The 20207-nt window shown below is 61.4% G+C and overlaps 1 protein-coding gene across 1 annotated transcript in view; it reads left to right on the top strand.

Annotated features, from left to right (window-relative positions):
• NTSR1 (neurotensin receptor 1) overlaps positions 1-19707 on the top strand; it is a 46700-nt gene extending 26993 nt beyond the window's left edge. Inside the window, exons 2-4 of the mRNA XM_086702659.1 lie at positions 13637-13838; positions 18222-18312; positions 19165-19707. Coding sequence (XP_086558785.1) covers positions 13637-13838; positions 18222-18312; positions 19165-19414 — 543 coding nt within the window. The 3' untranslated portion in view covers positions 19415-19707. The remainder of the gene's footprint in view (positions 1-13636; positions 13839-18221; positions 18313-19164) is intronic.
• Positions 19708-20207: the final 500 nt, after the last annotated feature.

Genomic DNA, 20207 nt, shown 5'->3' on the forward strand with positions numbered 1-20207 from the left:
GGTGCCCAGCGGGTGGCCCCACCCTGCACTGAGGCCAGTGGCCCCCGGGCCCAGGTGTGGCCCAGGCCTCGGGCCCAGAGACCTGCCCCATTGCTTCTGGAAGATTCACGACCGATGAGAGCTGTCTCGTCCGCTCTGGCCGCTCTGACGGGGACCGGGGGCTTCCAAACAGCGGCCACGTGTGCCTCTCAACTGTGGGGGCTGCAGGTCCGAGCCGAGGGCACCGGCAGGTCCCGCGTCCGATGAGAGCCCGAGTCCCGGGTCACGACGGCTGTGGTGTCTTCACGTGGAGGAAGCGGGGGCAGGAGCTCTCTGGGGTCTCTGTTATCAGGGCGCCCACGTGACCTCATCGCCCCAAAGGCCTCACCCCCTAACACCATATCCTTGGGAGCCAGAATCCTGCCTATGAATTTGGGGGGACGCGCCCTTCAGTCTGTGGCGGAATCTCTGTCCTCTGGGCAGCGTGAGGCGGGCGCGCCCGGGGCTGGCATCAGAGGTGCGGGAGGAAGGGGGCGGAGCCCGGCCGTGGGGTTTGCTGGTTCCCTCCGTCCCTGTGAGGCCGTGAGGGGAGGAGGGCAGCCCCCCCAGGAGGGCAAGTGGCCAAGGGGTCGCCCGAGAACTGGGGTTCCAACCGAACCCTGTTTCCTGGGGGTCTGGTCTGCCCGCCAGAGTCGGAGCCCGTGTTCCGGCACCGTCCTCGCTGCTGAGCCCAGTTGCCAGGGCCGCGCACTGCCCAGAGCTGCAGTCGCCGTCTGCAGAAGCGTGAACGCGAGGGCCCGCGTGTTAGCTGAGCGGACACCCTGTCCTGAAACGTGTCCCCTCCGGTTCAGGGGGCAGGGGGTCTGCTCAGAATCTGGGGGCAACGGGACGAAGGCGGGAGGCTGAGGTCCCCAAGCCCCTCACGGTCACGAGGCATTTCCTTGTCAAAGTGACTTCCCAGGTTCTGTGCCAGCCGATAGCAAAAGAGGGACACACGGGGAAGCCAAGTGCACCCACACTCACGCCCAGAAACACACATGCACACACACCCGGAAACACATGAGCACACGTGCACGTGCACACATTCACAGCACGTGCACACACACAGAAACGCTCCTATACCCGTGCGCAGACAGGCACACAAATGCACGTGACCGTAAGCCCACGAGGCACGAACCGGCGTTTGCTGATAGTGGGGATCGAGGGAGGATCCCACGTCGACATCATCACACCGCAGAGCTCTCGAAGGACCCAGGCCCACCCGTCCCACTCCGGGCTCAGCTGCCCAGGGCCCACACCCGTTTGCACACTTGAGTCTCACCCACCAGCCAGGAGCCGGCTCTCCTCCTGCAAGGCTTCGTTACACGCTGCTCCTTTTCCAAGAAGTGGGACCCGTAGGTGACACTGATGAGCCTCTTTGCAGGAAACACAAATGAAAGAAAACTGTCCTCCGCCCTCCTCACACCCCTGACCCCGACTCTGCACACGGCAGGTGCCACCTCAGCTGTCTTTATAAGACCAGCCCCCAGTTTCTGGGGTGGGACAGCCCCGTCAGCTGCACCACGACCCCCCTGCCTTCTTGGACTTCCTGTCAGCGCCCGGGGTGGGTTGCATGTTACTTACGCGAGGGGTGTTTCTCTCCAAAGGGAAAGTGTCGTGGGGCGGGGGGGGGGGGGGGGCAGAGAAATTTAAAAACCCTGGGGCGCCTGGCAGGCTCCGTTGGCGAAGTGTCCAATTCTTGATTTTGGCTCGAGTCATGATCTCGTGGTTGTGAGATCGAGCCCCACATCAGCCTCTACACTGAGCGTGGAGCCTGCTTAAGGTTCTCTCTTCCTCTCTCTGACTCTCTCTCCCTCCCTCTCTCTCCCTCCCTCCCTCTCTCTCTCTCTCTGATTCTCTCTCTCTTCCTCTCTCTGCCTCTCTCTCTGCCTTTCTCTCTCTCTCCCTCCCTCCCCCGACTCTCTCCCTCCCTCCCTCTCTCTCTCTCCCTCTCCCTCTCTCTGACTCTCTCTCTCTCTCTGACTCTCTCCCTCCCTCTCTCTCTCTCTCTCCCTCTCTCTCTCTCTCTCTGATTCTCTCTCTCTTCCTCTCTCTGCCTCTCTCTCTGCCTTTCTCTCTCTCTCCCTCCCTCCCTCTCTCTCTCCCTCCCTCTCTCTCTTCCTCCCTCTCTCTCTCTCCCTCTCCCTGACTCTCTCTCCCTCCCTCTCCCTCCCTCTCTCTGACTCTCTCTCCCTCCCTCTCCCTGACTCTCTCTCCCTCCCTCCCTCTCTCTGACTCTCTCTCCCTCCCCCGACTCTCTCCCTCCCTCCCTCTCTCTCTCTCCCTCTCCCTGACTCTCTCTCCCTCCCTCTCCCTCCCTCTCTCTGACTCTCTCTCCCTCCCCCAACTCTCTCCCTCCCTCCCTCTCTCTCTCTCCCTCTCCCTCTCTCTGACTCTCTCTCCCTCCCTCTCTCTGACTCTCTCTCCCTCCTTCTCCCTCCCTCTCTCTCCCTCTCCCTCTCTCTGACTCTCTCTCCCTCTCCCTCTCTCTGACTCTCTCTCCCTCCCTCTCCCTCCCTCTCTCTGACTCTCTCTCCCTCCCTCTCTCTGACTCTCTCTCCCTCCCTCCCTCCCTCCCTCCCTCTCTCTCTCTCTCTCTCCCTCTCTCTGACTCTCTCTCTCTCTGATTCTCTCTCTCTTCCTCTCTCTGACTCTCTCTCTGCCTCTCTCTCTCTCTCCCTCCCTCCCTCTCTCTCTCTCTCTCCCTCCCCCCTGTCAGCTGGCCTCTGTTGCACAACAAAACAGTCCAAAACTTGTTGCCTCAAACAGTAACATTGCTTGTGATTCTTTGGGTGGGACTTGGGCCGGCTCAGCTGGTCTCAGCTGGGGCCACTTATGTGGCTTCCGTCATCTGGTGGCCCCACAGGCCTGGATGAGTCTGAGACGGCCTCATTCGCCGTCTGCAGGTTGGTGCTGGCTCTTGCCTAGGCCTTGCTGTCCAGGAGGCAAGTCGGGGTTTTCTCACGTCGTGGCAGCCACGTTCTGGGAGCAGAAAGCATGAGGCCCGGCTTGGAAGGCAGGACTGCGCTGCGTGTCACAGGTCAGAGCCAGGACAGGCAAGGGCTGGGCCGCAGGCCCCACGTCTCTGTGGGAGCAACGGCCAGCCCCATGGCAAAAGGCGAGCGCGTCCAGGGGCGCGGGAAGCCATCAGCAGTCTTTGAGGACCCTCCTCCACGGGCAGGGAGCTGAGAGTCCGTGGCGCGGTCCTGTTAGCGGAGGGACCCGTGACAGTTGCCTCTTGGCCTAGGGTGAAGGCCCCAAGGTGACACCTCAGTGCCAAGGCCGCCCGCGACGATTAGGAAGGCGGGCTCTCAGGTCTCCGGGAGGTCCTGGGGATCGCGAAGGTGTGGGCCACTGAGGGGGGTGTGGGGCAGCCGGTCGGGGGACAGAGCAGGTGCAGAGAGCCAGAACCAGGCGTGGGGCTCGAGGGACAGCAGCCCATCGGTCGGACGTCTCCCAGCCCAGAGGGCGGCCTCGAAGTTGTTTACCCGGTTGTAGGAAGGCTCTGTGTCCACTCCGCCCCCAGCTGGGCTGCGGGTTTCGCCTCGCAGCCTCTGTGTTGGTGGGACTTTGTCTCGTGGCGGCCGAGCTCACTGGAATGACAGCAGACCGACCGTGGGAGGCGGAGACCTCACGTGCTGACTGCTGCACGGTGGCCACGTCGGCGCCTTCCGGTGCCGCTTTGCCCACCGGGAGCGGGAAGCGTCCACGCCTGGAGAGCGAGGCCTCCGAGCGCCTCTGAGTGGCCGTTGCAAAGCCGTCGGGGGGAAAACCCAGCTGGGCGTGGAGGGGCCGGCGTGGACAGGGCAGCGGATGACGGCCCTGAAGGAGCCGGACCCCCCGAGGCTGCACTCTTCACCTGGGTCGGCAGCACCGGGCCCGCCGGCCTGCGGTGGCCCCAGCCTGTCGGGGCGTCCCGCGTGCTCCCAAGGGCAGACGGACGGTTCTCGCCCTCTGCCTGCCTCTGCCCACATCTCCCCGCCTGCCCGGGCCCGGCCGGGAGGGCAGCCCGAGAGCCCCACACTGCGGCTTCCTCTGATCCTACTGAAGCGGAGCCAGTCGCGTGTCACGAACGCGTGGCATGCGCCTCAGGGGGTTGCCGTGGGCGGGGGATGTCCCGGCTCCCGAGGAAAGGCGTCTTCCCAGACGGGCTGATGATGATGAGAAAGCATCTCTGCTGAGACATTTGCACGAGAAGGAGACTCAGGTTGTTGGAGGAAAAAGCGAGGGGGACCCTCTAACCGGTGTGTGTGTGGGGGGGGACATTAGCGGCCAAGATGTCCGCGTGGGGGGGTGTTAAAGCAGGAGACACGCCTCTGAGGTGCAGCCCCCGGGTCCACCAGAGAGGCCGAGTCTCATGGGCCCCCCCCTTGGCTTCTCCCTGACTCCTCCTGCCTGACACTGCTGGGTCCTCCCTCGGTGGCCCACCGTGTCCATCCCCGTGAGCACCGCCCTAACGCAGGCCACCATGGCATCTCTCCGGGCCTGGGCCCCTCCTGGCTCCCAGGCCCTACCCGTCTTGTCCCCCCACCAGCCTGTGTCTCGTGCCCACCGTGAGTCGTGTGTGTTTACCTGTCCTCCACACTCACCTCAGTCTGTGCAGAGCACCCCGCGTACATCAGATGCTCAATAAATGCTTCTGAAAGTCAGATGGTGAGCCCAGGTGCCGGTGCATTCAGAGGACAGAGGACAGAGGACGACGGGCTGGTGAACCCAGGATGGCGTGGGTAGACAGAAGGGAGGGCGCAGCCAGGAGGCGCCAGAATATTCCAACAGGAGACGCCAGGGCAGGACATGTCCCTGCTCAAGCCTGCGGTTCCCGAGCTGGGAAGAAGCCGCCGCCCGGGGCCCGTGTCCAGGTGACAGCCCGAATCATGGGGAGGCCTGAGTCACACAGCCCGGTCCCCTTCAGCTGCCCCAGCTGCCACTGAGCTCCCACAAGAGAAAAGAAAAGCTGATGGTCCACGAGTGGAACACTGGGGAAGTCGTGGCCCTCCGGACAGCGAGGCTTCCCTACAGCCGGTCAGCCCTCTGCCCTCGTGGGCTCGGAACACCAACAGCGCCGGGCGTCCACGGCCGCGGGCAGTGGAGTCCCTCCAGCAAGCTGCCATCTGCCCAAGAACAGGAGCCGGAGGCCAGGGGTATGTTGCGTGTCCTCGAGCAGTGCCCGGCCCGGGCCGCCCTCATTCCCGAGGACCGGGGTCTTCAAGATGGACCGGCCCACCTCCCTCTTCATAGGCGGGAGACAGGCCCAGCCTGGGAACGGACGCACTCAAGTCGTCTGGCGAGACCCCAATCCGGGCCCGCCTTGCTCTGCGCTCCAGTATCTAGAAACAGGAAGCGCGGCCCTTCGCCCCCACCGCGACCCTCTCTCGCGCACTCATGCACGGAGAACCGCGAGTCTCGAATCCACTGGCCAGGGCTATCTGCTGTGGCAGAGTCTGCGGCTGGAGAGGAGAAAAGCAGAGTGGGGCCCCACTCGTCACGCGCCGTGTCCTCGGGGTGGAGGGAAGAAGTTCTCGGCTGCTCCCGGCATCGGGGGCCCGCTTTGGGGTAACTGGGCGGCACGCCGGCTGGCCTTCCCGCTTTGCTGAGAGCTACAGCCAGGGCCCTCGCTGGGTGGGGCTGGGCGGGAGCAGGGGCAGAGGACCCCACCACCGTTTCTGAGGTCACAGCCGTCCGGGGACAGGAGGCCCGGAGGAAGCCTGGCCGAGGGAGCGTGTGGTGTCACCGCTGGGAATTAAGCCAGGGCACAGACTCCCGTCCGGGCCCAGGAGTTGGTCAGCGTGGGAAGAAACCAGAGCCACGTTCGGGCCGAGTTGGGCTTGGGGTGTGAGTGGCCCCCGGCCCTCCTCCTTCACACCGGCCACTCGGCTCTGGGTCCACCATAATCAGATTCACCTAAAGCAGGGAAAGGGCACTAATTCTATTGGGAGGAGCGGAGATGATGAGTACAGAGCAGATGTCCTCCGGAGCACAGTGGCCAAGGGGACAATAATTCGAAATTGGGAAGGAACAGGATATTTGCTAAACTGCGCACACAATTACGTGGCAAGGAAACACAATTGTGGGGCCACACGTCCATCTGCCTGTGATGCCGGGAACACGGGGAACAGGGCGGGAGACGGCACCGAGGTGGGGACAGCCCCCAGGCCGAGCCCTGGTCCTGCACCGCTCTCCTGACCGCGTTGCCAACAGGCAGTCGGTGCTCCTGCTCGCGCTCTCGGCCCCTCGGTGTGTGAGCTCCCCGCCTCTCCGAACCCCTTCCCCAGGCACAGCCGAGGGATCTGCTAAACTCCCTGGAAACCCACCCCCCACATCCGTGTGTGCCTCCCCTCACCCTGGGGTCTTGATCAAGACCGGGTCCCCAGGTTTTCCTGGCATGGAGCAGAGCCCCGACACCTCGAACTCTGTCAAAGGCTCACGCAAAACCTCCAGAATGCTCTGTGCTGCGTGAGTTGGTCGTAATCCCTCAGAGTCGAATTAATTCCCTGCACGTTAGGAAAATGCACACAAAGGGCTTAGCAAACCTGGTCAGATGGGCTCGAACCTGCGTGGTGGGGTTGGCAGGAGCCGGTTCTTACACACCAGAAGCCATCCTGCAAGAAGGACTTTGTCACCGCAAGAAAAGGGTCACCATCACAGCGTGAGGGGCGGGTAGGGACAAGAGCCGGGCATACGCCACATGGACCATGGTTTCTGTGCGTTAGGTGACCACTAAGGTTCCTGCCCTCCTTCCACCGGGCACAAAAGTGGGGGCCGTGCCCCAGGGTCAGACTGCCACACACCCGCTCGCTGCTCTGCCGCGGGTCCTTGTCAAGGATTTTTAAAGCCCGTTTGTTGCCACTTAACAGATGTCCCACTGATTTGAACATTCTCACGGGCTTGTTAGCCAACAGATATTTGACAACACAGCAAAGAGGCCCTCGGCCCACGCCCCCCGACAGCTTGCTGCACCGTACGGATGGCTTCCGTGTGGTTTTGAGAGGTGCCGGCATAACCACGAGGCAGCTCGCCACCCCAGCTGCCGCGGGGGCTCGTGAGTCCCCCAACTCTCAGCCAAGGCCGGGCCCCCGGTGCGCCTCCAGCCTGCGACCCAGGGGAGTGGCCATCCTGCTCCTTCTGGAGGATGCCTCCCCAGTCCTCAGGAAGGGGCAGGCGTCCTGGGAAGGCGATTTTCCTAATCCGATTGAGGGTCTCCCAGCAGCCCAGCTGGTGCCAGCCCTGCAGCACCGCCAGGAACAGACAGGATGTGGCTCCAGAGGGGCTCCTGTTTCTCAAGTTCACTCTCAGACTGTGGCCTCTGTGGCTCCCGCACTACAGGAGGGAGACTCCCTCCCCAGTACAGGGCTGCCGGCAGCAGGAGCAGCGGGCGGGGCCGTGGGGAAGTGCCTCCTACACAGGTTACGGGGGCTCGCCCCCTTCTCATCAAGATAGGAAGGGTCTAGAGACCGGTGGAGTGTTCCTGATGGCCCCTGCTCCTAGCTGGCTTGGGGTCCCTACCTCAGGTCTCCCCGACTCCAGCCCACCTCCCCCACACCAGCCCCTCACCCCTGCCCCCCCCCCACTCCTTGACCCCCACCCCAGGTCTTCCCCACCCCAGGCCCCCAGTGGCACCATCGGCTTTGGTGGCACTGTCCATGGTGCTGAACACCCAGCCTCCTGGGCTGGAGCATCGTCTCTCACCGAGTCCCCAGTGACTTGCCCAGCCTCTTCCAGAAGTTTCAGGCCAGAGAGGAGCATGGGGACCAGAGTGGAGCTGAAGGGAGATCAAAGGAGAGAAATGCAGAGGTTCAGCTCTGGGAGATCACCAAGGAGTCATGGTCTTTGAACTAGAAGTTGTTCTCAAAATTTTGCACTCGGGGCACCTGGGGGGCTCAGTCACTTAAGCGTCTGACTTCAGCTCAGGTCACGATCTCACAGTTTGTGAGTTTGAGCCCCGCGTGGGGCTCTGTGCTGACAGCTCAGAGCCTGGCGCCTGCTTCGGATTCTGTGTCTCCCTCTCTCTCTACCCCTCCCCTGCTCACTCTCTGTCTCTCTCTGTCTCAATACACATGTCTGTCTCTGACACGTGTATTCAGTGAAGTGCAGGCAGGGCTCCGAGCATGCTCTCTGGCTCATGTAAAGCATCCCGCTCATGCTTAGCTAAAGTCTATGTATCGTGAAAGGGGAAGTTAGAGGCCCTCAAAATGTCCTTTCTACGTTGAGCCAGAGTCTGCCTATTAGGGCCGTTGTGGCGGGATGGGCTGTGTCGGATAGGCCAACACCTGCAGCCGGAAGCAGGCGAGCTAAGCCCCAGGCGGCACCCAGTGCCTGGGGCCCTCCTCCCCGTGCTGGCCTTTCAAACACTAACCATGACTCGCATGGCCCCTCCAGGTCACGTGCCGTGTCCTCTGCCCTGGTCCTCCACCTGTGCCACCAAAACCCAGGCCTGTGGCCAGCACTGACCCACAGAGCGGTGTGCAGCTCCGTGGTGCCCTGTCTTGTTTTCTAGACACTGGTCCGTGTCTGCGTGTCCCTGCTGGGTGGCAGATATTTGAACTCCAGTTCCCAGCAGCATCTAGAGTGCCGGGGTGCTTGTCAGACGAGGGATGGGAAACCCTGGGCTGTGTCACCTTGCAAGCCCCTCTTCTTACCTTTGCCCCCCCCCCCCCGGAATGGGGACATAGCTGCTGAGATCTGGTCCCTTAGGCCCCTCACGCTTCCCAGTCCTGGGGAGGCGGGGTGACACGTGTGATTTTCATGCAACCAAGAGGGCAAGGGACACACACGCAGGAGAAGCAGACCAAGTGTGCCCTTATTCCATCCCTGTGCCCTCGATCCAGGAGGACATGACAGGAGCCTCCCAGCTCCCCAGGCCCTCCCCGCCCATGTCGGCCTCTGCTGGGTTTCCCTCCTGGGGACGCCAGCATGGAGCTGTCTCCTTACTTCACCTGGCCACTCTGTGCTTGCTTTTTTCACCTGTCACCCTGGAGCATCCAGTCCGCCTCATTCCCGATGTCAACAGGGTGCCCCGTGGTGTGGACGCGTCGTAACTTATCAACCAGCCCAGATGGTGTTGTTCCTGGATTTTTGCTTTTCGAGCGAGGCTGTGCTGAGGGACGGTGGCACACCAGGGCTCTGGATGACCCACTTGGCCGTCCCCGCCCTCAGCAGCCGTGGCTGTCCCAGTGGAGAGTCGTGGGCCACACTTGCTGGGTCTGAGGGACGTTCCTTTCCACTGGAGTCTGACCTGGAAGTTGGCAGGGGCCACCCCTGTGAGCCTGGGCCGGGCTGGGGCTGCTCATCTGCTGGGGAGGGGGTCCTCTTTCCAGGCACCGAGGAGGCCCCAGCGGTCTCTACAGTGGAGAGTTTGGGCGAGAAGCCGAACCTCTGGGTTTTGCGAATGACCTGACCCTGCTTTGTGCCTTTCCGCTCACCGGAGGCTGCTAGTTGAGCCTTGAAGCAGTGTGAGCCCAGAGGCCATCTCTCTCTCTAAACATGTGGGATTAAGTAGAGAGGCTTGGGCCCCAGTGCAGAACAAAAGAAGGGAGGAGTGAGACGAGGCCCTTTGAAAGGGGAAGGAGAGGGGTCTCAGTGGAGAACCTTCCTGGCTGACCGAGGGCCTGGAGGCGGGCCGGGCTGCCCGCATCCACGGTGGTGCCCCTCAGAGGCTGGCAGGCCTGACGTGTGCGCCCCCCCGGGACTGGGGGCCGGCCCTGCCTCCCAGGGAGACCTCTGTCCCTAGATGCACACCTCCTTTTTATTGCTTAACGTTCTGCTCCACCTCCCTCACGAGATTACAAGTGCTGGGGGGCAGACACCAGCCCCGAGTCCTCGGACAGGACTGGCGGTGACAGCGCCTCAGAGCATCCTGGCTCCGTCCCCAAGCGGGTCCCCCAGTAACATCCTGGGCGCCACTGAGTATGGACCGTGCTCTCAGCCCTGAGCTGAGCACTCTTACTGTCCCCCTTTCAGAAGTGAGAAAGCTAAGGCTGAGAGGCCATTCTGGAACCGCCCAAAGCCGTAGCCAGCCAGCCAGCGCACCACCAGGGGTGTCTGAGGCCAAGATCAAACCCCCCACTCCCTCCCTTTTCCCCTCCCCACCCCCAACCCTTGCTTCCTGGAGGCCCTGCCTGCCTCAGGGGTTTCCAGCTCCGGCCAGGGCTGCGGAGCCCAGAGGCAGGGGACAGAGGGAGGCGGGGAGGCAGCTCAACTTGTGGCCTGGAGCTCAGAAGACCTGACCTCCCCGAAGCAGGCTGACCGCTGTGGCCAGACCTCGCCCAGCGGTCAGTCAGGGCCACGGGGGAGGGCGCTCAACCACCGCGTCAGGGACGGAGGACAGGCTCTGGGAGGGAGGTGCTGGGCTGACAAAGCCAGGACCTGGGCCTCTGGAGGCTCCCGCTGGGCAGTCTGCTTCCTGCCGGCCTCTTGGGTCCAGCTCGAAGCCGCCACAGTCCACGGGGAGACTGAGGCAGGATGGCCGGGGCTGGGGTTACGGGAATGTCTGGAGGCGAGGCAGGACAGGAATTTCTCCGACGGCTGAGAGAATTGATTTTTTTCCATCATTCTTTTTTTTTTTTTAATAGCAGCGCCTGAACTTTATTTTTGAAATTCCCTCAGTTTCGTACTGTTTTGTGGCTCTCCTTTCTAGGTTTTAATCTTTGCTCCACCTGGCTTTGTCTTTTTGGTGTGGGATCTCCATGAGTTAGGGTACAAGTTTCAGGAACCAGTTCAGATTGTCCTAAGGAGAATAAGGAAATATTTATTTTGCTGAAGAAAAACTTAGAGGCTGGGAGCAGCGGCTGCAGACGGCGGCTGTAGGAGCTCCAGCGAGGCCGGGCGGCGCCCCCCCGCATCTTCCCCCACCCCTGCCCCAGGTCCCTCCTGAACAAGAGGCCTGGGGTCGGCTCTCACCAGATATGTGTAAACGGTGCAGGGCTGCAGAAACGGCCTGCATTTGTCCAGGGAGGGCCCACCTAGAGCTTTAGGGATGCGCCGACTGGACAGACCTGGAGGGTGGGCAGTTGCAGGGAGGCAGAGGGGAGGGGCCCGGGGAAGGGGGCGGAGACAGCAGGCCCTGAGGGTCCAGTCTCCTGGCTTTGCAGGCGGCCACCCTTCTGCCCCCTCTCCCTGACATGCTGCCCTCTTTACCCAGCACCACGCTTTGCCTCACTGGGCGCCATTTCTGGCCCGTCTCCACTGCACTGGTCTCCGCGTCCACCCTTCCCCCTGTGCCAGGGTGTTCGCACCAAGTCTCTCTCGTGGGTCAGTATTTGCTAAGTGGGTGGTAGGCTGCCGCCTCCCTGCCCGGTACTGACCCATCGCTCTTCCTTTCTAGAGCTTTCCTGGCCATTCTTAGATGACGTGTTTCGATTTGCATTTTAGCATCAGCCTCTGTTCCCAAGTCTTGTGTCTTGTTGGGACAAATGCCTAGACCAGGCATGGCGTCCACACCTGCACCTACCTGTCTGGGGAGGCCCTGGCTTCCCTCGCCTGGCCTCCTTGCCTTCCTGGGATGGCATTTACAGTGTTCCCGGAGACTCTGCACCAGGCTCAATAGAGGTGCTTCTGTTCACTCGTTGTCAGAGGGTAGGCCGCCTCGGGCCCCCGTCCGTGCTGTGAGCTTTGACAAGGGAAGGCAAGCCCCCAGAGCCAGGCGTGCCCCCCAGTGCCTCCGCAATCCAGATCTATGCCCACCTCCAGGCTGCAGGGGTGGGGGATGCCGAGGAGAGGCATTCCGGCCCCTGGAAGTCAGGCCTGGCCCAAGCCTCTGACCGGGGCGGGCCTGCAGGGTGAGGCCCCCTCTCCTCGCTGCAGACCTCAGGATCAAGGGGAACCACAGCGGGCCTCACACCAGACCTCCTAACCCACCAGGCAGGGCCCTGGCCCCTGCCCGTGGCCCCCACCTGGCCCTCCGAGGCAGCGGTCCCTACTGCCTGTGCTCAGCGAGGTATGGTATCTTAAATGTTTTGACATTTAAAATCTGTGTTGGATACGTTTGTTCTGTTTAAATAATACCGGGCTGCGATGACTCACAGGGAATTAGTTTGTCTCCTGGGCCCAGACACAGCGTCCCCCTGCACCCCTGCCCAGCCCGCAGCCCAGCAGGAGCCTCAGAAGCCTTCCCGGAGCTGCCCCGCCGCACGCCAGCAGCGTCCTCACCAAGGGAGTTGGGATGGGGCCCCATCTCGGGCCTCCCGAGCTCTGAGGACGTGGGGGAGAAGGGTGCCTGGTGGAGGGGCTGTCAGGAGCCCCGGGCCGGCAGTGAGTGATGGGCACTGGGGCCAGCGCGTGGGAGAGGCCCTCCCGAGGGCCCGTTCACCCTAGTCTAGCAGAGCTTTGTTCAGATGGCACTGAGGTCTCCTCCGGCCACCGCCTCCTGGAGGCCCTCTCCATCTCCCAGGTGGGTTCTGGAACACTGTGTGGGTGGGCAGGGCCTCTGGAAGCCTCAGCCAGCGCCCTCAAGAGAGCAGGCGTGTGAGCCTGCCCCCCTCTGGACAGACGCCTGACCGCCAAGAGGGCCGCGGAGCAAACCTGCCAACGTCCCCATCTGGGAACCTCTGGCATTTCTTGGTGGCCACTGGTCCCCCCGTCCCCTGCTTGTATGAGCAGGACAGAGGTGCAGACACCATGTCTGCGTATTGTGGAGGACCCTTAGCTCTGCTCTCAAGGGCTGCGGGCAAACTGAGTTAGGAGGTAGCAGGGGTGCAGCCCGGGGCCCAGGGAACCCTGGGCGCAGACGCCCTGGAACTCCCCAGAGGGATTGCAGCTGCCCGGCAGAGCCAGGCACAACCAAAAGCTTTTCTGAACGTGAAGTTCAAAACGAACATTCGGAGCAGCCGACCACGGACAGACCCACTGTGGCATCTTGAGGGCGAGGCCACGTGGAAGAACAAAGGGGCGTCAGACAACAGGAGCGCTCAGGAAGAATAAAAAGCCACACGTGGATTTATACCGCTCGAGGCTGCTGCCCTGGGAGGCGGTGGCCGCGTTAGGTCCAGCTCCATGGGAGACCCGTTCCCCGCCGCCCACCAGGGCCACCCCTGCGAGGTGGCTGCGAATGTCCATCTCAGCCTGGTGTCCCGGCAAGGCCAGACTCGGGCTTGTACAGGTCCAGCCCCAGTCTGTGGCTCAATTTCCCCAAGTGCAAAGGACACGGAAGTTAGAGGGGCCAGTAAGAAGCACTTTTCATGCGTGGAGAGGCGGGGGGTGGGGGGGGGCAGGGGAAGGGCGTTCCATTTCTGTCCAGACGTGAGCTGTCTGCATCCAGGGTGACAGGCTGGGCTCAGCCTTCCTGGAGGGGCAGTGCCATGCTCAGGGATATACCCATGACATGTCGTGTCCAGAGCTGGAAACAGAGAGCCCCAGCCTTTCACCGCGGCCAGGGCACACCACACTGTCTACAGGCTGAACCCCATGCAGAGTGGCTCCCTGAGATGGCAAAGACTCTGTGACCGCTCTCTGAGCCAGGAGTGGGTGGGAAACGGGCAGGAAGTGGGGGGTATGTCTACAAGTCTGACGCAAAAGACCAAGCACCTTCCATACTCCGGGCCTCAGACCCCCAGCCGGAGGGACAGGCACCAGGGCAGCGTCCCCTGCACGCCAGCCTGATGGCTGTCCTGCTCTGTCCCTGCAGGTTAACACCTTCATGTCCTTCGTGTTCCCCATGGTGGTCATCTCCGTCCTGAACACCATCATCGCCAACAAGCTGACCATCATGGTCAGCCAGGCATCTGAGCAGGGCCAGGTGTGCGCAGTTGGGGACCAACACAGCTCATTCAACATGTCCATCGAGCCTGGCAGGGTCCAGGCCCTGCGGCACGGCGTTCGGGTCTTACGTACGTAACTGCCGGGCCCTCTGGGGGGTGGGCCGGGTGGCGGCAAGGGGCTGGCAGAGCTGTGAGCCTCACACTGCCAAACAGGGCAAAGTTTAAGACCCGGGAAACGGAGCAGTCCGAGCTGAGACTCAAGGGTCAGCCCCAGCCAGGGGCTGGTGCTCTTAACTCCACTCCTCTACCTATTCATCTGTCCGTCCACCCATCCCTCCAGCCATCCACACATCCATCCACACATCCATCCATCCCTCCATCCGTCCACCCATCCATCCCTCCATCCATCCACACATTCATCCATCCATCCATCCATTCTTCCATCCATTAATCCATCCATCCCCCCACCCATCCATCCCCCCACTCACCCATCCATCCACCCATCCATCCCTCCAGCCATCCACACGTTCATCCGTCCATCTGTCCACCCACCCACCCATCCATCCCTCCATCCATCCACACATCCGTCCATCCACCCATCCACACATCCATCCATCCATCCATCCATCCATCCATCCATCCATCCCCCCACCCATCCATCCCTCCAGCCATCCACACGTTCATCCGTCCATCCATTCACCCACCCATGCATCCATCCCTCCATCCATCTATCCATCCATCCATCCATCTATCCATCCCCCCACCCATCCATCCCTCCAGCCATCCACACGTTCATCCGTCCATCCATTCACCCACCCATGCATCCATCCCTCCATCCATCTATCCATCCATCCATCCATCTATCCATCCCCCCACCCATCCATCCCTCCAGTCATCCACACGTTCATCCGTCCATCCATCCACCCACCCGTCCATCCTTCCATCCATCCATCCTCCCACCCACCCATCCCTCCAGCCATCCACACGTTCATCCGTCCATCCGTTCACCCACCCACCCATTCATCCCTCCATCCATCCACACATCCGTCCATCCGTCCATCCATCCATCCACACATCCATCCATCCATCCACCCATCCATCCCTCCAGCCATCCACACGTTCATCCATCCATCCATCCACCCACCCATCCATCCTTCCATCCATCCATCCTCCCACCCACCCATCCCTCCAGCCATCCACACGTTCATCCGTCCATCCGTTCACCCACCCACCCATTCATCCCTCCATCCATCCACACATCCGTCCATCTGTCCATCCGTCCATCCATCCATCCATCCACACATCCATCCATCCATCCACCCATCCATCCCTCCAGCCATCCACACGTTCATCCGTCCATCCATCCACCCACCCATCCATCCTTCCATCCATCCATCCTCCCACCCACCCATCCCTCCAGCCATCCACGTTCATCCGTCCATCCGTTCACCCACCCACCCATTCATCCCTCCATCCATCCACACATCCGTCCATCTGTCCATCCATCCATCCATCCATCCATCCATCCATCCACACATCCATCCATCCATCCATCCATCCATCCATCCATCCCCCCACCCACCCATCCATCCACCCATCCATCCCTCCAGCCATCCACACGTTCATCCGTCCATCCATCCACCCACCCATCCATCCCTCCATCCATCTACACATCCATCCATCCACCCACCCACCCACCTGGCTGTCCACCCATCTGTCCACCCACCCACCCACCCATCCGTCCACCCACCCATCCGTCCACCCATCCGTCCACCCATCCCTCCATCCATCCACACATCCATCCACACATCCATCCATCCATCCATCCACCCACCCACCCACCCACCTGTCCACCCGGCTGTCCACCCATCTGTCCACGCACCCACCCACCCATCCGTCCACCCGTCCCTCCAGCCATCCACACATCCATCCCTCCATCTGTCCACCCATCTGTCTGATCACTCATCCACTCGCCAATTCAATTCACTCAGTCCCTGAGCACGTCTCCGGGTCAGGCAGCTCGCTCACACAGTCATCGAGCAGCAGAGGTGGGGTTATCACGTGCCGTCAGGTGCCAGGCAAAGAGGCCTGAAGAGCAGCCCCCCTGCACAGTGACCCACATTCTAATAAGGAATCCTGAAGACCAACCCCTACAAAGGTCCCAAGCCAGCCCCCGTCACAGGAGAGCCCTGGGTGGAGCTTATGCTCATGTGGGTGTGGGGCTCCGTGTGTGGGACACCATGAGGGTGTCTCCTGTGCCCAGAGGTGGCCTCCTTGCGGAGAGTTCTTTCTTCAAACACCCGCCTCCCCCGCCCTGCTCTGCTGAAGGCAGCCCCACCCGACCCAACCCCCCACCCTGACCACCTACCTGTGCCTCCCCCCAGCCCAGCAGCTTTCCCAATTGCTGTCACCCTCACCCCAGCAGACAGGCCTCTGGGCCTCTGCCCCAGGCCACCTGTCCCTCAGCAGCCCCTGGTTCTTAGAAGAGGTCCAGAATGTCATAATATATGACAGTTAAATGTTAAACGGTCTAGTGACCACTGAGATGTGGCAACATATTTAAAAAGCAAAAAGACAGATGAAATTAATGTTAGTAATTGATTAGGTTTAGTATTTCCAAAGTATTGCCCTTTCAGCATTGATCATCGCAATATTATCGATGAGAGAGTTACTCAGCTAACAGTCGCCTCGTGTCCAGTGAGCAGCACGCTGTGTCCAGTGGTCAGGGTCCCAGCATTTGCTTCCCTGTCAGGGTCGGGCTTCCCGGAATAGCCCCATGCCACCAACCCTTTTCCTACTGCTGCCAGCAGGACAGCCCTCCCCTCGGGGGACCTCCCCCAGGCCCGGGTCTCCGGGGCCCCAAACCGAGCACCTCCTGAAGTTGTGCCCAAGTCCCAGGATGGGGATGTGCTGTCTTGGGGACCGCGCTCCTCTCTGCACCGGGCCAGCCAGCCCCAGGTTTTCCCTAGAGGTTGGCTTTTCTGTCGCTCCCTTTTTAATTACAGTAAAACACACATAGCATACGATTTACTGTCTCGACCATTTCTAAGTGTCCGTTCGGTGATATTTTGTACATTCGTGACGCTGTGTGGCCATCACCACCATCCATCTCCAGAATGTGTTCATCTTACAAACCGAGACTCTGCCCCTACCCACCCCCTTCCCCCAGCCCCTGACAACTGCCACCTCCTCTCTGTCTCTGAATTTGACCACTCTCGGGGCCCCATGGGAGTGGAATCATTGTGTTTTGGTGTCTGACTTACTGCCCTGAGCACAACGTCCTTAAGGCTCAGGCTGTGGCACCAGGTGGACTTCCCTCTTCTTAAGGCTGAGTAATATTCCATCATCTGTTGGTGGACCCTCGGGTTGCCCCACCTTGTGGCCATTGTAAGTGGTGCTGCTGGTGTACAAACGTCTGCTCGGGGCCCTGATTTCGGTTCTTTGGGGAACACCCTCAGGAGTAGAATTGCTGGGTCCTGGGGTACTTCTGTTTTTAATGTCTTGAAGAATTGCCATGCTGTGTCCCAAAGTAGGCATGCCATTTGACGTTCCCGCCAACAGCGCAGACGGGTTCTAATTTCTCCACATCCTCACCAAAAATCACTATTTTCTGAGGGCTTTTTTCTTTAATAGTAGCCATCCTGGGCATGCTGGGATCTGACTATAGTTTGGGACTGCGTTTCCCTCATGATGAGTGATGTTGAGCAGTTTTTCATGTGCCGATTAACCATCTGTGTGTCTTCTTTGGAGAAATGTCTACCGAAGCCCTTTGCCCATTTTTAAATGTTTAATCGGGTGGTTTGATTTTTGCTGTTGAAGTTTAGCTCTCTGAGTATGCTGGATATTAATCCGTGAGCAGATATGCTAGGTAAATACCTTCTCCCATTCTGTGTGTTACCTTTTCATCCTGTTGACTGTGTCCTTTGATCCCATATCCAAGAAATCCCTGCCAGATTAAACATCGTCAGGTTTGCGCCCTCCGCTTCTCCTAAGATCTTGGGACTCGTCGTTCTTACTACCTTCAGGTCTTTGATCCACTTTGAGCTAACCGTGTATAGGGTGTGAGGTAGGGGTCTTCTGCGTGTGGCTGCCCGTTTCCCTGACACCGTTTGTTGAAGAGACCATCCCCTCAACGGTCCTGTCCTGGCAGCCCCATAGGGAGTCATTTGACCACATCCGTGAGGCTGGTTTCTGGCTCTTTCTATCCCACGGTCTCCATGTCTGTCTTTAAGCCAGTGTCACACTGTTTTCATTACTGTGGGTTCATGGTAGGTTTTGAAATCAGGACGCGAAAGCCCCCCATCTTTGTTCTTCCCCAAGACTGTTTCTGGGGTCCCTCGAGACTCCACGTGAATCTTAAGATGGGTTTTCCTGTTTCTCCAAAACAAAATGTCGTCAGGATGCCGAGAGAGCTTGCCCTGAGTCTGCACTTTTACAAGTGTTAGGTCTCCTGCACACATAACAGGACACGGCCCTTCACCCCACGGAGACCCACGTCTCTCTGTGTCTCAGGGGCAGTGGTCATCGCCTTCGTGGTCTGCTGGCTGCCCTACCACGTCCGGCGTCTCATGTTCTGCTACATTTCAGACACGCAGTGGACCCCGTGAGTACCAGGAGGGGGTGGGGCTCTGGCTGGGAGAAGCTCCCACAGCAGGTGGGCATGGGGGGGAGGGCGCTGAGCAGAGCAGCTCAGGGCAAGGGTGCGGGTCACGTCCCCACACGTCCTTGGTGTGGCTGTGACCGGGCCGGGGGAAGGACGAAGCTCACAGAGGGACAGGTGCCCAGGAGCAGGTAGCAGCAGAGAAGGAAAGCAGACCCTGAGCGAGCGGGCACGAGACAAGTTGAGAGATCTAGGCAGAGACAAGGAAGGGCCGGCCCTGCTGGATGTGGGAGGGGGCTGGGCCACCGCAGGCTGGCGGAGCTGCAGGAGCACCCCCGGGACTCAGGGGGAACCACACCCACGGGACCACGGCAAAACCAGCAGAAGGAAGATCTGGTGGAGGAGTCCCGGGAGGCCGTGTAGAAGCTTCCAGAACGCCCTCCCCTGAGGGCGAGGTACACTGCCGCCCAGGAGGCCGGGAAGGGGTTCCCTCCCTGGCTGTTGGGTTGAGGCCAGGGCGCGGCCGAGCCCCGCAGCCCAGCTGTGCTGGGACCCCGCCGGCGGAAGGGCAGGTGTGTCGCGGGGAGCGCTGGAGGTGCCGGGCCGGGCGGGTCGGCCGCACCCCCCAGGGGGGACGGCCCCAGCCCGGCTCGGTGGGGGGGTGTGGCCACGACGTCCGGCTTCTCGAGACAAGCCGGAGTCCTGGAACTTACCACGGAATGTCCCGGGTCAAAAATTTACAAGGCGTTTCCTAAACGTTTGTCCCAAGCCACCGCCCGAGCCCGCGCTCCTGCCGGCCGGGGGGCCGTGGGGGCCGCGGGGTCTGAGCGCCCGGCCCTCGCCCCTCCCTTCCAGGTTCCTCTACGACTTTTACCACTATTTCTACATGCTGACCAACGCCCTCTTCTACATCAGCTCCGCCATCAACCCCATCCTGTACAACCTGGTCTCCGCCAACTTCCGCCAGGCCTTCCTGTCCACCCTGGCCTGCCTCTGTCCCCTGTGGGGGCGCAGGAGGAAGAGGCCAGCCTTCTCCAGGAGGAGCAACAGTGTGTCCAGCAACCACACGTTCTCCAGCAACGTCACCCGGGAAACACTGTACTAGGCGGGTGGGGCCCCGCCGCTCGGCAGCCCCCCCCACCCCCACCCCTGGGGCGGCGGAGGGGTCCGGCGAGGCCCGGGGCCCCACTTCTTTCAGCTTCTCCCCCAGCCCGCCCCACCCCTCCCTCCTCTCCTCTTTGAACGCCACGGAGAGATTGTTCCTCTCCCGGATCCAGAAAGGGCCTTTAATGAGGACAAATTAGCGCTGGGTGAAAGGCAGACTTCTTTGTTCCCAGACGGCTGTGTGTTGAGGGTGGACAGAAATGAAAGGCAGGGTCGGGCCAGGCGGGCGTTGGGGGCGGCAGTGCCTCTGGGGGGGGTGGGGGGGGGGTGGGAAGAGGCCGGCCGAGGTCCTGGCGCCCCGGGGGAGCGAGGAGAGGACCCCTACCCTCCTCTGGTACAGCAGGCAGCCAGACGGCCCCCCTCCAAGGGCGACTCCCGGGAAGCTTCCCTGTGTCCCCACAGACCACCCGGGGGTCGGGGTGCCGGGCATCGGCCGGACCCGGGCCTCCCCCTCCTCTCCCACCTCCTCGCCAAAGCAGCGGGCTCCACAGGGATGCCAGCTGCTGGGGGGCTGCCCTGGAAGTCCTCTTGGCTTGGCGGAGGCAAGGCCAGGTCGGCGGAGTCTTGTCTCCACACCCCCCTGCCCCAGGCCAGGCCAGGGACGTCCCCGCGGGCTCTTGTCCGCTGTGCGGGTCAGCTCCCACTGCCCAGCTCTGAGCTGCTTCGGGGTCGGCTCCCTGGAGTGGAGAGCAGCTGGCCGGGTCCCAGAGAGACGCCAGTTCTGGGGACTCGGC

The sequence above is a fragment of the Puma concolor genome, chromosome A3 (assembly GCF_028749965.1).
Source record: "Puma concolor isolate L17-30 chromosome A3, mPumCon1.1.hap2, whole genome shotgun sequence".
Classification (NCBI taxonomy): domain Eukaryota; kingdom Metazoa; phylum Chordata; class Mammalia; order Carnivora; family Felidae; genus Puma; species Puma concolor.